The following is a 15,221-nucleotide window of genomic DNA, read 5'->3' as shown; positions in this document are numbered from 1 at the left end:
CAGTGGGCCATATGCTTGGAGGATGATTGCCAGCATATGTGTAGGGGGATAGAGATAAAGGAAATTTCCAAAGGGATCTTTATATGTTAAAGGAGACTTACAGGATCCTGGGGGTCAAGATAATGTTAAGTGAAAATTTCCCCTTGGCCCTGTGGCAGCCAAGCTTCCAGGGGAAGGTCACTCTCCTTGTTGTCCCCAAGACCCATCAATGGATTGCACGTAGTAAGGAAATTCATTTTTTTTTTCTTTTGCCTTTGTTTCCCACATCACAGCCACTATAGAAAATAGCATGGAAGCTCCTCAAAATATTGAAACTAGAACTACCACATGATCCAGCAAGCCCACTTCTGGGTATTTATCTGAAGTAATTGAAATCACTATGCACCAGCTCCTGCACAGTCATTGCAGCATTGTTTACAATAGCTAAGATACTGAGATAACCCAAATATAACATGTAGTGGAATATGTATATATATAACAGAATATTATTCAGCCATAAAAAGAAGGAAATCCTGTCTTTCATGACAACATAAGTGACCTTTGAAGGCATTGTGCTAAGGAAAGTAAGTCAGGAAAAGGCAAATATTGTACAGTCTCACTGATACATAGAATGTTAAAAAGCTGAAATCATAGAAAAGGACTATATTTGTGGTGGCCAGAGGTTGGGGGTGGGGGAAATTAGATTTTTGTCAAAGATTATAAGCTTTGTGGGTCTAGTACCCTACTCATTCACACCTACTACATATCTTTCAAAATATTTAGGTGTGACTGGACCCCAAGCTGACTCCTCAAAAACCAGGAGAGAATTAGATCTACTTTTTCTCTGGGGGTGGTGTTCCTGGTCACCAGGCTCATTTCTTACTTAATGAGGCTTGAGATCCAGCACACCCCCATCCCACCCCCAGTATCATGTGACCGGCCCTTCCGCATCTGTCATCTCACCCCTTCTTGGATGAACAAAGCCTGACCAATTTTCAGGGGGATGATTTTGCTCCTCCTTGTGTCGGCCAGAGATGTTGGGACATGTGATTTCTGAGTGATTTCCTACAGTGTTGATTCCTCCCTCCAAGTTGGGAGGTAATAACCACCAGTCCAGGAATTCTCAATAATTTTTTATTACTTAAAAAAAAAAACCCCGCAAAAAAACATTTAGGTGTGGCTATTCCTCTACAAGCAGAAACTGTAAGTACTGGTTTCTGCCATAAAACAAAAGCATGTGGGTGGTGGGAGAGAGAAGCCCTCGTTCACCTTTGTGGGCTCCACCATCTAGAGTAATTGGAATGAAGCTTTCTGCACAGAAAAGGAAATAAAACCACATGTGAAAATTGGAAATTTCAAAGCAAGAGATCCATGATGCCATGATCTGAGTCCTGAGGTTGCCTCCCTCAATCCCTGCGTGTTCCAGTACAGAAGTCAATGGATTCCTGGTTTTGTTTTTTGGTTTGCTTAGCCTCAAATTTACATTTCTGTCCCTGACAACTGAAACAGTTTCTGTTCAATCAGAAGGGGTTTTAGAAGTCTGTCACTCCTATCACATCCAATGGAGGAATCATTTCTCCACTCACAGGGTTGGTGTGTGGTTGGTGTGCGAGGCTTCTGTTTGAAGCTCCCCCTTCCCCCCCAGATGGGCCATTTTCTCTTTTGATGCCTTTAATCATGAGAAAACTCTTCCTCTCATGGGACCTCCAGACCTCATTCATTATGTGTGTAGTGCAATGATTTCATAAACACGGGAGACATTTAGTTCAATGCCTAGAACACATTGCTTTAAAATCACAGCATGCTACAGTGCTTGGGTGGTCAGATGGTTGAGTGTCCAATTCGGTTTTGGCTCAAGTCATGACCTCAGGGTCCTGGAATCGAACCCCACATGGGGCTCCACACTCTTCAGGGTCTGCTTAGGTTCTCTCTCCCTCTGCCCCTCCCCCTTTCATAAATAAATAAATAAATAAATAAATAAATAAATAAATCTATCTTTAAAATCACAGCATGCTCTTAATTCCCTTTAAGACACAAATATAGGGATCCCTGGGTGGCTCAGCGGTTTGGCACCTGCCTTTGGCCCAGGGTGCGATCCTGGAGACCCAGGATCGAATCCCACGTCAGGCTCCCGGTGCATGGAGCCTGCTTCTCCCTCTGCCTGTGTCTCTGCCTCTCTCTCTCTCTGTGTGTGACTATCATAAATAAATAAAAATTAAAAAAAAAGACACAAATATAAATGAGTAACTCTTTGATTATTTGGTTCTATTCTAGTGAATTTTTTTCTTCCCACTTCTGGATAAATGCCAGGAGGGCAGGGACCTCATCTTGCTTGTTCTGTGCTTGAGTTCCCAAGCCTGGAACAAAGAAAGCACTCAGCAAATGTTGGTTCTCAAAATGTGGGGTAGTTGGTTGGCTCAGACACTTACAGGACTCTACTGAGTGATAAAACAATACTTGTCATGAGAGAAAAATTCTCAAAAGGCCTGACATGCAAAAGAAGCCATTTTAGGTTTTTTTCTAAGTCAGAATAACTGTCTATAAACTTTAGTGAAACCAAAAACCTGATTTATGACCTGCCAGCCATGCATTGTACATCTGTCTTTTGAATGAGTGGCTTAAAGGAAGACCGTCTGGTCCTTGAGAGATTGACCAATGCTCCTGCTCCCTGCATTCCTTTAACTTAAAACTCAGGATTCCTGCCTATGTACTGTACACTATATCTAGTGCTAATCTATAATCTTTTGAGCCTTTACAAGATATAAAAAAAAAAAGTATATAAGCTTGAAAAAACTTCATTCTCAGGAGCACTTTCTTCCCTGCGAAGAGTATGTTTCCTAGGCAGCTGTCCTAACCTGGACTGGAAGTAAACTCTCTTTCTCACTTTTAGAGATTCTAAAAGGTTTGTTCCTTTTGCATCAATACTACCTAGCATTTACCGAGCATTTCCATGCACCACACTATGAGGCAGGTGCTATTACTATAAGTTTTCCTGTTTGCACATGGAGGCTCAGTGAGGTCAATTTATGTCACTAAAGTCACACAGCCAGAAAGTGGCAGGGTCAGGATTTGAACCCATGTTGGCCTGATGTGAATCAGTTCCCTAAAGTAGGAAGCTATCCACGCTACCACATAAGTCTCCCCTTGCCTATTGAGTTTAAGAACCTGAAGAGAAATGAACAGTTCACACTGGTGGCCAGTTGGTCTCTGTTTAATAAATGAAAACAATAAATTAAAGAAAAAGAAAGAAAAAAACAAATCACCCGAGAATGCAGCTGAAGTGATGTCATGAGGTCTCCTTAGCAGGCAATTAGAATTTGTCTAAACCTGCCACCTCCAGACCCACCCTAACACTCCCTTTGCCATCAGTCAGGGCTCCTGGGCATGCTTGCTCAAGAACACAGGTAGATTAAAAATATTATAGATGTGACAGGCATTAAATAGCCCAGTGGGACATACTCCCAGCACAATCTGCCGAACTCTGCTGGCATAGTAATCCCTAGAAACCAATTCCAAGTTTTGTTAGTGAACAAGCCATGGGATTCTTGGTGACACTTAAGGGCCCATTAAAAGTTGGCTCACAATTCCCCATCTCAATTTCATTTGCAGAAATTAAAGAGTCCCTGAGGATCAGCCGCAGAGCTGATGCACAGCTCAGGGCTAAGGTGAAGATAGAGCCACAGATTCACCCCACTCTGGAGATTGGTCCCCAGATAGTTTTCAACTAAGGCTCAAGCTCCAACTTGGGCATTTGATCAGCACCAAGAGACTTTAGTGGGAATTGGAGGTGACATTCTCTTCCCCCATGCCACAGGATTCCCAGAACTTCAAACAGCCAAATGCTACAACATGCACACTGGGATCCTGGGCAGCAGAACCCAAAGCTTGCAAAGCACCTGGTGCTGAGCATGGCCACGGTGAGCGCTCCATGCTACAGAGTACACAGTGAAGATCTCTAGAGCTCTGAGGGCAGCTGAGAATTCTACTTCCACAGTAATGCTCACTGCACGGCATTCCAGATACCTCATCAGCAACCTTGCCCCTCCTTCTTCACTAGACTGGCAGCCCTAAGAGGGTAGGACCAATCTGAACTTGCTTAGTATTGTGTTCCCATAGCCGGGCATCTAGCAGATATTCAATAAAACTGGCTGAGAAAAGAAACGAGTCTCTCCTTACAATCCTATGGAAAGTCTGTGTGATGCAAAATTCCACCGACATGTGAATGGCTATTCCCTAATTTATCTGAAATTCACTGACATTACAGCCAGTATTCCTCTGTAAAATGTATGTCATCTAATGCCTGTTGGGAGTATGGGGTAATGTACTCTGTAATCTGACCCCCATTTCCATTTTAGGTCATTTTGAGCCACTGACTCCTCCTTGCTGCCTAAGACTGTCTGATGCCTTGGATGGACAATTATCTTCCCACCTCAGGTCCTTTGAACATGTTGTTTCCTTTGCCTGATGTACCTTTCCTCTCACTCTGCCCCTGGAACAGAATGTCTTAGCTGAAATGTCACTTTATCCACAAACCCACCCTCCAGCCTACCCGGAGCCTTCTTGCCTCTACTGTCGTGTCCACAGGAACAGGCATGTCAGTCCTGGTCACTGGGGGCTCCCCAGAGAAGGGCTCAGACGTTGCATATACAGCTGTTGGATACATGCTAGCTGGGGCTGGACTTCCTTTCATCTGGAGATAAGAGTTATCTGGCACACAGTACCGAGGCTGGTCATGCTTATCAAACTAACCAACTCGTGTGGCCTGTTCCGACTTTACCCAGTTATCAAAGAGACCAGATCAAGCATGAGGCTTCCTCCATCGTGCACCATCACACAGCTGCCTAGCAAAATGAGGGGGCACTTCTTAAGCAAGACGATGACCAGCGGGTTGAAGAGTTTTTCAACTTAACTGTCCAATCCGTAGTGGGAATTTTGTCCTACAAATATTCATGGTGTTCCTACTTGGTGCAAGAGATGGAAAGTGACTGGACCTGAGTGCCGCCCCTAAGAGCAACCAGGCAAGGAGTGGGGAGATGGGCGAGTGCTGAAGTCACTCAGATCCTGAGGTGCACCAGACTTCCGGGACACTACAGTCCTGTTGACTTTCCTGAAACCCATCAAGGTAAAAAGATCCAAAAAGGAAATCCACTGACAATTAATTTGCCACTAACACCAGAGAGTACTGCCACGTTCCTGTGTCTGGGACCAGATGGGAGACTTGGGGGAACCTGCCTCACACGCCCTGGGCCAGGGGTGCGGTGCCAGGGAGGGAAGCAGGTGCAGAACATTACTCTTGGGGACGGCCTGGGTCTGACTTGTCTCTCCGCCCACAGCTGTGAGCACAGATTCTGGCTCCCAGTGGGGGCTGATGAATGTAGGGAAGGAAACGACTTGGAAAATATCTCTTGGTCACTCCTGGGTCAGACCCAGTGCAGAGACCCAGAAATGCATGGGTCCTGCTTGGTAGAACAGCTGAGCAAAGCTACAAGGCTGTGGTTCGAGGGACCTTGGTTATTGGTCATTTTGTCTCTGGGGGCCACACACGGTTTGGCACATAGTAGGTCTACAAGAAATACCTGCGAGACAAAGGAAAGCATGGTGCCCATAGTTCAAGAAAAACTGAGGCTCAGGGAGGCCAAGCCACTTGTCCAGAGTTACAGCAGCCCCTCCAGGCAGGGCTGCAAGATGCAGCTGAGCTGAGACCTTGGGCTCCTCTCCATCTCCTGGCTTAGTATTGACCCCCTTCTGTGACCTTAGCCTAAAACTCTGACCTCTCTGGGCACCCAGAAGCAGCAACAAATGATCTTTCTCCTTGTCCTGAATTCATTCCTTGGTTGGACGTCCATTTCTCTGATGTCGTTTCCTGATTTGAGTGGTGCCAGGAAACCCCCAGATTGCCCCCATATCCTGGATGGGGCAGTGGGCTGGAGCTTAGAGGAGAGTGCTGTTGGGACCGTCCAGGCTGGCACCTCCCCCAGGGCCCAGAGGGGTGGTTCCACTGTGCCTCCAAGTCCCTTAACATTTTGGCCTTCTCTGACTTCCCAGGCTCCTCAGACCCCATTCTGGGCGTTTCTCCATGCGTTTGCTTATGCCGGTTCCTCGGCCGGCCAGTCCCTCCCTGACGCCTGATGCCGTGTGCAGATCCTGTTCATCCTTCAGAGTTCAGCTCAGATGCCACTTCCCTCCTTTCCTGCCTGCACTGTAGGGTCTCGCAGCACAATGCATGTCCTTCCTCCACTGTTTTCTTTAATGCATTGTTATTGAATATTTACTTTTCCATTTAATATTTACCATTCCAGGTGCTGGGAACACGGCGTGTGACCAGTGAGATGCCATCTCTGCCCTCAGGAGGTCTGTAGAAGTCCAGTGGGAAACACAAACCCACAACCTGGTGATGGCAGCACCATGTGATGGGGGACTTCAGGGCAAGCTAGGAGTCAGAGGGCCACCTGGTCAAGTCAAGGGTGCAGGATGCAGGATAGGTTCCTGAAGGAGGTAGCCTATGACCTGCAACTGGTTGTTTGGAGCAGATGGGAGTGGGGCATGAGGAATGCAGTGGAACCTGGGGATGAGAGGTCTGGTACAGCCATAAAATTGAAAATGTTCCCATCTCATTTTAGCCTAGAGATGCAAAATAGAGATGGTGTTAGAATTGGAGACTTACCCAATACTCAGCCCTAAGGGAAGCCTGCCTTTTCCCCCCAGAATCTACCTGTGAGCCCCATCCAATGCCTGACAGGTATTTGGGGACTCCTGCTACTACTTATCCACAGACAACTTATCTTGAATCAGGCCAAGGCTCCCTTGCACAGGAGAGTGCTCACCTCATCACTATCAGCAGTCTAACATAGCAGGTGAGGACAGGCGGGGCTGCAGATTCCTTCTCAAGACAGAGCATGGGCATGTCTCTGTCCCTCATAGGATCCACTCCATACCCCATTGTCCAGCCTTCAGGCCCATGGGCTTGAAAGTTCCCAGAATTCTAACCCCAGATCTACTCATTGACTGTGAGTAGGAGCCCTTCCGGGTTATCTCACCCAAGCTGTCTCAGCATGTGGACATGATCCAACCACACACTCTCCACTTTTACTATTTTCTTTTTCTTTTTAAATTGGAGTTCAATTTGCCAACATATAGCATAACACCCAGTGCTAATCCCATCAAATGCCCCCCTCAGTGCCTATCACCCAGTCACCCCAACCCCCGCCCACTTCCCTTTCCACTACCCCTTGTTCATTTCTCAGAGTTAGGAGTCTCTCATGTTCTGTCAACCTCACTGTTATTTTCACTCATTTTCTCTCCTTCTCCCTGTTTCTGTGGCAGGAATTCCTTTTCCTCTGCTATCAGCCCAGAGAAGCCCTACTCATCCTTTTAGTCCTAGAGAGAGCATCCCTTCCTCCACATTTCCCATGCTGACCAGCAGATGTCTCCCTCACAGCCTTGCACATTGTGGGTCCTCCATCCTGGGTCTGGGTCTGGGTCTGGATAGGATATATCTCTGTGCCCCCAGCGCCTGTAACAGTTGCAAGCGGTAGAGACTCGAGAGATGCTTGGTGTGGCATTCAGTGGCAGAGCCACTTATACTGCGTGGAGTCCAACTCTCAAGCCTGGCATTGAATGTCCTGTAATGAAATTCATATATACATTGGGTTTTTTTTTTTTTTTTTTGAGGGGGGTAGGGATTTGAGGTTTAAGGTTTGAAGTTTAAGTGTGCACCGAAAGAGAGAAATGGGGACAGGATTGTTCCTGGTCAGTGATAGGCACCAGAGAGAGTGAAAATTTTGAGACAATTATTTTTTTTTATAAATTTATTTTTTATTGGTGTTCAATTTGCCAACATATAGAATAACACCCAGTGCTCATCCCATCAAGTGCCCCCCTCAGTTCCCATCACCCAGTCACCCCCACCCCCAGCCCACCTCCCCTTCCACCACCCCTAGATCACTTCTAGAGAGGGTTAGGAGTCTCTCATGTTCTGTTGAGACAATTCTTTCCTATGTCTGAGACCCACTCAAACTCACTATGGTCCTGGGGGCCTGGAGTGCTCTTCCTGGAGGCCACTGACAGTCCTGGTGGACCCCAGATAGCAGAAGAGGACTTCCTTTGGAGAAGGCACTTGAAACTGAGAGACCCCAGATATTCAGGACCCAGGTAGATATCCTGCTTAGCCAAGTCTAAGAATATTACTATGCCTTTCAAAAGACCCATAGCTGTGTTTATGGGAGGCTTGTGAATCACCAGATACTATAGTCTCAAAGCAGAGAACATCCTTGATAGGCAGAGATACTTATTTCCATTTTACAAACAAGGAAACTGAGGTTGATAGATTAGGTGGTATATGGCAGGTCATTGCAGTAAATGAGTAAGAGATCTGGGACTCAGAATTCTGAGAACGTTTAAAAATCATGAAAGATAGTTAAAACACAGATTGAAGGAACTCATAAAATTCCTAGCTGGGTAAACTCCAAACAGCATATGGTGGTGCACACACACACACACACACACACACACCCTAGTCAATCTGCTGAAAAACCAAAGAAAAAGAGAAAAATTGTAATGGCATTCAGAGAGAAAAGAGACCCATGAAATCACATGATGTATGAACATTTCCTAACAGGCTTGATAAATAGGAGCCTCTCCATCAGCAATAGATTGCATGTCCTCTTGCACCCCGATGTTTATAGCAGCAATGTCCACAATAGCCAAACTGTGGAAGGAGCCTCGGTGTCCATCGAAAGATGAATGGATAAAGAAGATGTGGTTTATGTATACAATGGAATATTCCTCAGCCATTAGAAACGACAAATACCCACCATTTGCTTTGACGTGGTGGAACTGGAGGGTATTATGCTGAGTGAAATGAGTCAGTCGGAGAAGGACAAACATTATATGGTCTCATTCATTTGGGGAATATAAAAAATAGTGAAAGGGAATAAAGGGGAAAGGAGAAAAAATGAGTGGGAAATATCAGAAAGGGAGACAGAACATGAGAGACTCCTAACTCTGGGAAACGAACTAGGGGTGGTGGAAGGAGAGGTGGGTGGGGGGTGGGGGTGACTGGGTGGCGGGCACTGAGGGGGGCTCTTGACGGGATGAGCACTGGGTGTTATTCTGTATGTTGGAAAATTGAACACCAATAAAAAATAAATTTATTATTAAAAAAATTGAACACCAATAAAAAATAAATTTATTAAAAAAAGATTGCATGTCCTCCTTACTGTACCATATTCTCTGTTTAAAATATAAAGTTATAAAACAACGTGTGGTGAAGGAGTGGCCACATGCTCTGAGAGAGCATAAATGTAACTCTAGTGTTGAAACTACTACAGCTTTATCTCTGAGAAAATTTGAGATCTTTTGAAACAAATGTAACCAGAAACCTAAAGGTGCCAATGCACTGGAAACTTCTAGGTAGATGTCTGGGGCTGCTGCTGTCCCCTCGAACTGAGAGAAAACAAAGTTGTAGAGAATGGTTGGAACAGAATACTTACTCCAAGATGCTAATGCCATCTCCCTGTGACATGAATTGATGATAAGCCATCTAGAGATCTTGGGGCCTTACTGAGCTAGGAAGGAAACATCTGATGGTTTACATGGGGGATAGCATTTCCTAGTATAGGAAGGGTGTGTCTTCAATAATAACTAGAAGGACTGTGGGTGGCTAGAGCAGAATGAACTGCAGCCACGGGTGAAAGAAGCCACAGAGAATATCAGGCTACAGGACCTCACGTCCATGGAGGGAAAATCTTCACCCATGCTGGGAGAACCAGGTGAGTCAAGAGGTCAAGGGCAGGAGTAGATACCCTCCTCAAAACCAGGAAGCACTTACTGCCTCCCACTCCAGGGCCTGTTCAAGCTCCTCCCTCCACATTCCCAGTATGATTCTGGCACTTTCAGAGACTGCGTACACTGTCTCATGCTTGCTGCATTCCCTGCAGGACAGCGGGACAAAAAGCTGCTCCAGGATGGCCCCTGGAGGTTTTTCTCCCTGGTAATGACTCTGATGTTGCTTCTGCTAGCCCTCAACCTTGGTGTGGTCCTGGCTGAGGGTAAGGTGTTGAGCCAGTGAGAGTGGGTGATCACATGAACCCAGGCCCCCAAATCTGCAGTCTTGAGAAGAGGACCCTACAGGGCTGGGGCAGAGATGGGTCAGTAGAGGGTGGCTGGACTGTGTTGCTGGACTTAATGATTCTAGAAATAAACTGCCCTCCTCATCTCAGCCTGCAATTTGGGGAGTGGGAAAAGAATCGTGTGTTAAAAGGTCTAGAACATATCAGCATGTATTTCTTCTAGTACTGCAGTTCTTCAACAAGATGCAAGAAGAACTCAAGCAATTGGACATCAAATGTGAGTGCTGAATGTAATGGAGGGATTTTCCCCTCCCACCCCCACCAGGTCTTGATCTGTGTTTCTTTGTGGGTCTCTTAGTTGTACAGGGTCTGGCAGATGCTGGGCACAAGCGGGACATCATGTGGGGAGAGGTGTTCCGGCAAGTGGAGGCTGTGCGGGCAGGCAATGGTAAGGAGATGGGGCTGGTTGGGTGGTGGGAAGTGGAAGTTGGGAGAGGAAGGTTGTTTTCTTGAGCACTGTTGGTGGTCATGGTTTTTGCAGCACGTAAGTGTGTGTAGGGTTGTTTTAATTGACCCTCCATCAAGGTTGATTTTACCTAAAGTTTGAGGCCCCATGCATGGCATTATTCTGCCATCTGATAATGCCCATCTCTTGAATGAACAAATGGGAAGCTACTGTGCTCACTTTTGCAAAGTGGTAAAGATGCACAGATTTGAGTTACTTCACTGGAGGCTTTGTTCAGTGGCCAATGCAGCCCTGAGCCCCAGCAAAGCTGACCTCTTTCCCCATCTCCAGAATCCTCCTGTGAGCCCTGCCTGGAAAACTGGATGGCATTTCAGGGCTCTTGCTATCAATTTTCCACACAACTACTGGACTGGTTCAAAGCCAAGGATGACTGTGCTGAGAAGGATGCTCACTTGGTTATCATCAACAGTCAAGCAGAGCAGGTGGAAAGGGGGAAGGGATGTTCGGCGGACTCTTCAAGTCATTGTAGGCTTATGTCCTTGACCCCTGTAGAATTTAACACAAACCCTTCTGCCCTTCATAACACCCTTCCACTGCCTTAGCATGCAGTATTGGCTGGGATTCAGTCTTGCTTCTGAGCAATTCTTCACGCTGGCCCTTCTATCCAGAATGCTTCCCTCTATCTACACGGACAACTCCTACTCCTTCTACTCCATCAGATCCAACTTTGTCCTTCACCATCCTTCCCACCCTCTCTTCCTCAACACTGGACTATACTGACAGATCCCTGGTTCATCTCCTCTCACATGAAGAACTCCCAGGTTAGGAGTGGTTCTGATTCATTTCTGAGTCAGTAGTGCTGGGAACCAGATTAGACACACTCAGTATGGCTCAGTGGACTCAATATTTGTCAGTGGAATCCAAGTGATTGCTAGAACAATTTCTAAGGGGGCAGTGTCCAGATTTCTCACCTTGTAAACCACGCTGTTGAATAATCCCAATTCCCTGTTAGCTACTCAGCTAGGAGCCACATTGGGCTCTTATTCTCTCATTGAAACTTCAGAAAATCCTGGAAGGCACCTGTCATTGCTATACCCCTTTTATAAACGAAAAGCCTGAGGATGATAAGTGTCCATAATTTGCTGACCACATAGGTCATAATAATGGTGGAAACAGAGATCTACCCGAACTTTCAGCCAATTTCAGCCAAGGAAGCTACACTGGGCCACATCCCTGCCCATGAGGTCCTCTAAGTCTTAGTACTTTCATAGATTGTTTCTACTGCCATTCTCACCTCTGGCTATAGTCTTTCTTGACTTAATCTGCTTTCCTCTCATGCAGAAATTCCTGAGTCCAAAGGAAGATGTTGGCTACTGGATTGGCCTTAGGAAACAGTACCCAAAGGGCATTTACAAGTGGCAAGATGGTTCAGTCCCCACTTTTGAGTGAGTATCCCTGTTGGGACTCAGAACACTTGAGCTTGTCATTCCCATTGGATCTTGAAGACATCTTTCCACAGATTCTCAAACTGCCTCAAGTGTCTGATTTTGGTCAAAACCAAACTGCCCGTTACGTTTCCTGTTGTCATGCTTAACGTGGTTATTTTGTTAGCTACAGAGGTGTGTGTGTGTGTGTGTGTGTGTGTGTGTGTGAAACCATAATTAAACAACACTAAATAAGAAGTTCTTTATTGTAGGAAGTCTGGGTGCCTTTAATACATTGAAGAGAATTGTGCACTTTGAGGAGGGAATAGATAGTGTATAACGTGCCAAGCTTATTGAGATGCACATGTTATTTGGATGTATCTGGAGCTTCTGGTGTCCTACAGAACACACTTGAGGAATTTAGGGGATCCAGTCCTAAACCCTCAACATATGATTCAATGACCTCACATTCTGATCTTGAACTTTTTTTCATGTCCACATACTTTACCAGAACTTCACACTTAGTCTCCTTGACCATCTTGAGTACATTTTCTTTCCTTCATTTCCACCACTTCTGCCTCAGCCCAGGTCAGGACAATTGCTATATATCTTATATTTAGCCTTACCTTCACCAGCCCATGCTCTAGTCAAGTTCAAGGGGCCATCTTCCTAAAACAGGCCCTTGATATAGTTTTATGAAACAGCTAATTCTTCAATGTCACATGGATAACCCAGAATCTTTAGATGGCACCTTTCAATGCGGACATAGTGGATGCCATTCATCTTTACATTCTCATCTTCTACACTCCAAAGGCTCTCCACCTCCTTGTCCCAGCTATGTGCCAAATGACTCATATTTTTAGACACTATCTTGCATCTGATTTTTCTGCTTTTGCTCTTGTGTGTCATCTGTCTAGAAAACATTTTATTGGTTTGGTGAACTACAATATATTTGCCAAGCCTCATAGAGGAATCCATCCATTGCCCAACATGAATTAATCCAACTCCCTTAATATCCCAGTCATACACTATGTAGAGTTTTGTGGCTGTGTTGACTATGAGCTTTCTTTGCCTAAACATTCCTTACTTATCAGGCAGGCTGCTGCTTTAGGACAGAATAGGCATCCAACTCATTGATGAGTTTCCAGTACCCAGTACAGGGCTTGGTACACAGCAGGTACTCAATAAACTGTTTTGGAATGAATGAATGAACGAATGAATGAATGAATAAGTATTGTAAACATTTCAAGGAATGTTTAGGAAAGAGGGTATGGGATCATTTGATAGACTTAGCATCTATTATATCCCAGACATTCAAATGCATCTTGTCCTCAAACTTAATCTCAGAGATCCAGGGATGTTAAGTCATTTGTCCGCATGGCCTCATTTATCTCATTTATAATACAAGAAATTGTGCCAGATAATTATTATAAAACAGTGGTGCTCAAAAGGTGATGATCTCCCCCGAGAGCTATTTGGCACTGTCTGCAATATTTTTGGTTGTCATAATAGAGAGGGAACGCTGCTGGCCTCTAGTGGATAGAGACTAGTAATGCTGCCCAATAGCTAAGGGTGCATAGGAAGTCCCCCAAAACAAATAATGATAAGGCTCCCAATGTCAATAGCTCCTTTGTGTAGAAACCCTTGCTATAAGATATGGCTAGGATATTTTACTTTCAGGGATTTTTCACATATCCCCAAGGCTAGATCCTCTTCTGGGATCTTAATGGTGAAAAGCCCAGCTGGGCATGGCTGAGTGTAGCTTGCCCCAGCACTGTGGTTAAAAGATTTGGCTGATGATTGTGTATGTTTTCACAGCAACTGGACTAATACCGAATCTTTCTACTATGACTGTGTCATCCTGTGGAAATTTGGCACCTGGTTCTCTTCTACCTGCAGTGTCTACTGGTATCATTGGATTTGTGAGAAACCACAGATCTGCTGAGCCTGCTCCCTTTCCTCTGTCTGTGGTCTTGGGAAAAGTTGTCTTGATATGTTGTCATATCATATGAATTGTCATAAACAATTCCCCAACTTCTCTGTGTAAAAGAGGATTTCCTGAAAGCCCCAGTTCTCTTGGTAGCATCTTTCTCCTTTCTTGCTTCTAATTCTAAATGCTGTTGAGGAACATGAAAAATGATACCAGGATGGAACAATGAGCAAAAAATATTGTGTAGAACTTTCTACAAGACAAATAATATAGTTTTTAAAAAATGACATAAATAAAGGCAAATGTAGTATTGTTAGAAAATAACAGAGCCTTAAAGACATAGTTAAATTAATGTGTGTACCATGTTTGGGTTTTCTTTGAAAAGGTTTTTGAAGAAATCACAATATTTGAGTACGGATTGTGTATCAGGAAACGCGAAGGCATTTTTATTTATTTGTGAAGTGTGCTAATGGCTTGGTATAGATAGATGATTTGATAGAGATATATCACTATATGTCAGCAATACATACTAACATGAGTATGGGTAATAAATATAGGTAAATTTGTGTCCTGTGTGGGATTTTCTTTAAAATAATAAATCTGATGAACAGGAAGATTGTATATAAGAAACTCAATTGACCAAGTGTTTATAGTTATTAAAGGAGTCCATCATATATTTCCTCAATTTTCGTCTAGAGGAACATTCTACATAAATTTTAAACTTAATCAATGCAATTCACAAGAATTCATATAAGATAAACATGATCAAAAAGAAACTCAGCAAACTTGTAGAACAGAAATGTCTGAACCTAAAAACAGTATCTACATAAAGTCCTACTAAAACCATTATACTTCACTGTGTAGTATTGAGAACATTCCATTTTAGCTCCAGAGCAATATATGGGTTTCCATAGTTATGGATTTCTCTTCAACATTATTCTGGGGGCCCCAGACAAGGCAGTGAGACACCCCCCAAAAAGCATCCCATAAAACAGTGAGAAAGAAGAACATTAAAATTTGGTAAAGAAGATACAAATCTGTCATTTTTCATACATGATATCATTGTTTTCACAGAGACACTAAAGCATCTGCACAACCTTTAGAACTTAGAAGTGTGTACCAAGTTTTCTGCACCCCAAATCAGTATAGAGATTGTATTTTATAAATGAAGAGCAAACTGATAGACAAAGAAATATTTTTTTAAGGATTATATTTATTTATTCATAAGATACAGAGAGAGAGAGAGACAGAGACACAGGCAGAGGAGAAGCAGACTCTCTGCAAAGAGCCTGATGTGGGACTCAATCCTGGATCCTGGGATCCTGCCCTGAGCCAAAGGCAGACACTCAACC

At 44.4% G+C, this 15,221-nt stretch overlaps 1 protein-coding gene across 1 annotated transcript; it reads left to right on the top strand.

Moving 5' to 3' along the window:
- The first annotated feature begins 9,610 nt into the window (after positions 1–9,610).
- On the top strand, positions 9,611–14,435 carry LOC140611347 (C-type lectin domain family 4 member G-like). The gene is made up of 7 exons (XM_072788135.1): positions 9,611–9,749; positions 9,918–10,028; positions 10,273–10,326; positions 10,408–10,497; positions 10,846–10,997; positions 11,857–11,960; positions 13,758–14,435. The coding sequence occupies exons 1-7, from the start codon at positions 9,713–9,715 to the stop codon at positions 13,882–13,884; spliced, it is 675 nt and encodes a 224-aa protein (XP_072644236.1). The 5' UTR covers positions 9,611–9,712; the 3' UTR covers positions 13,885–14,435.
- Positions 14,436–15,221: the final 786 nt, after the last annotated feature.

Source organism: Canis lupus, chromosome 19 (assembly GCF_048164855.1).
Source record: "Canis lupus baileyi chromosome 19, mCanLup2.hap1, whole genome shotgun sequence".
Lineage (NCBI taxonomy): Eukaryota > Metazoa > Chordata > Mammalia > Carnivora > Canidae > Canis > Canis lupus.
The sequence above is the reverse complement of the archived record's forward strand: the minus strand, read 5'-3'. Positions and strand labels throughout refer to the sequence as shown.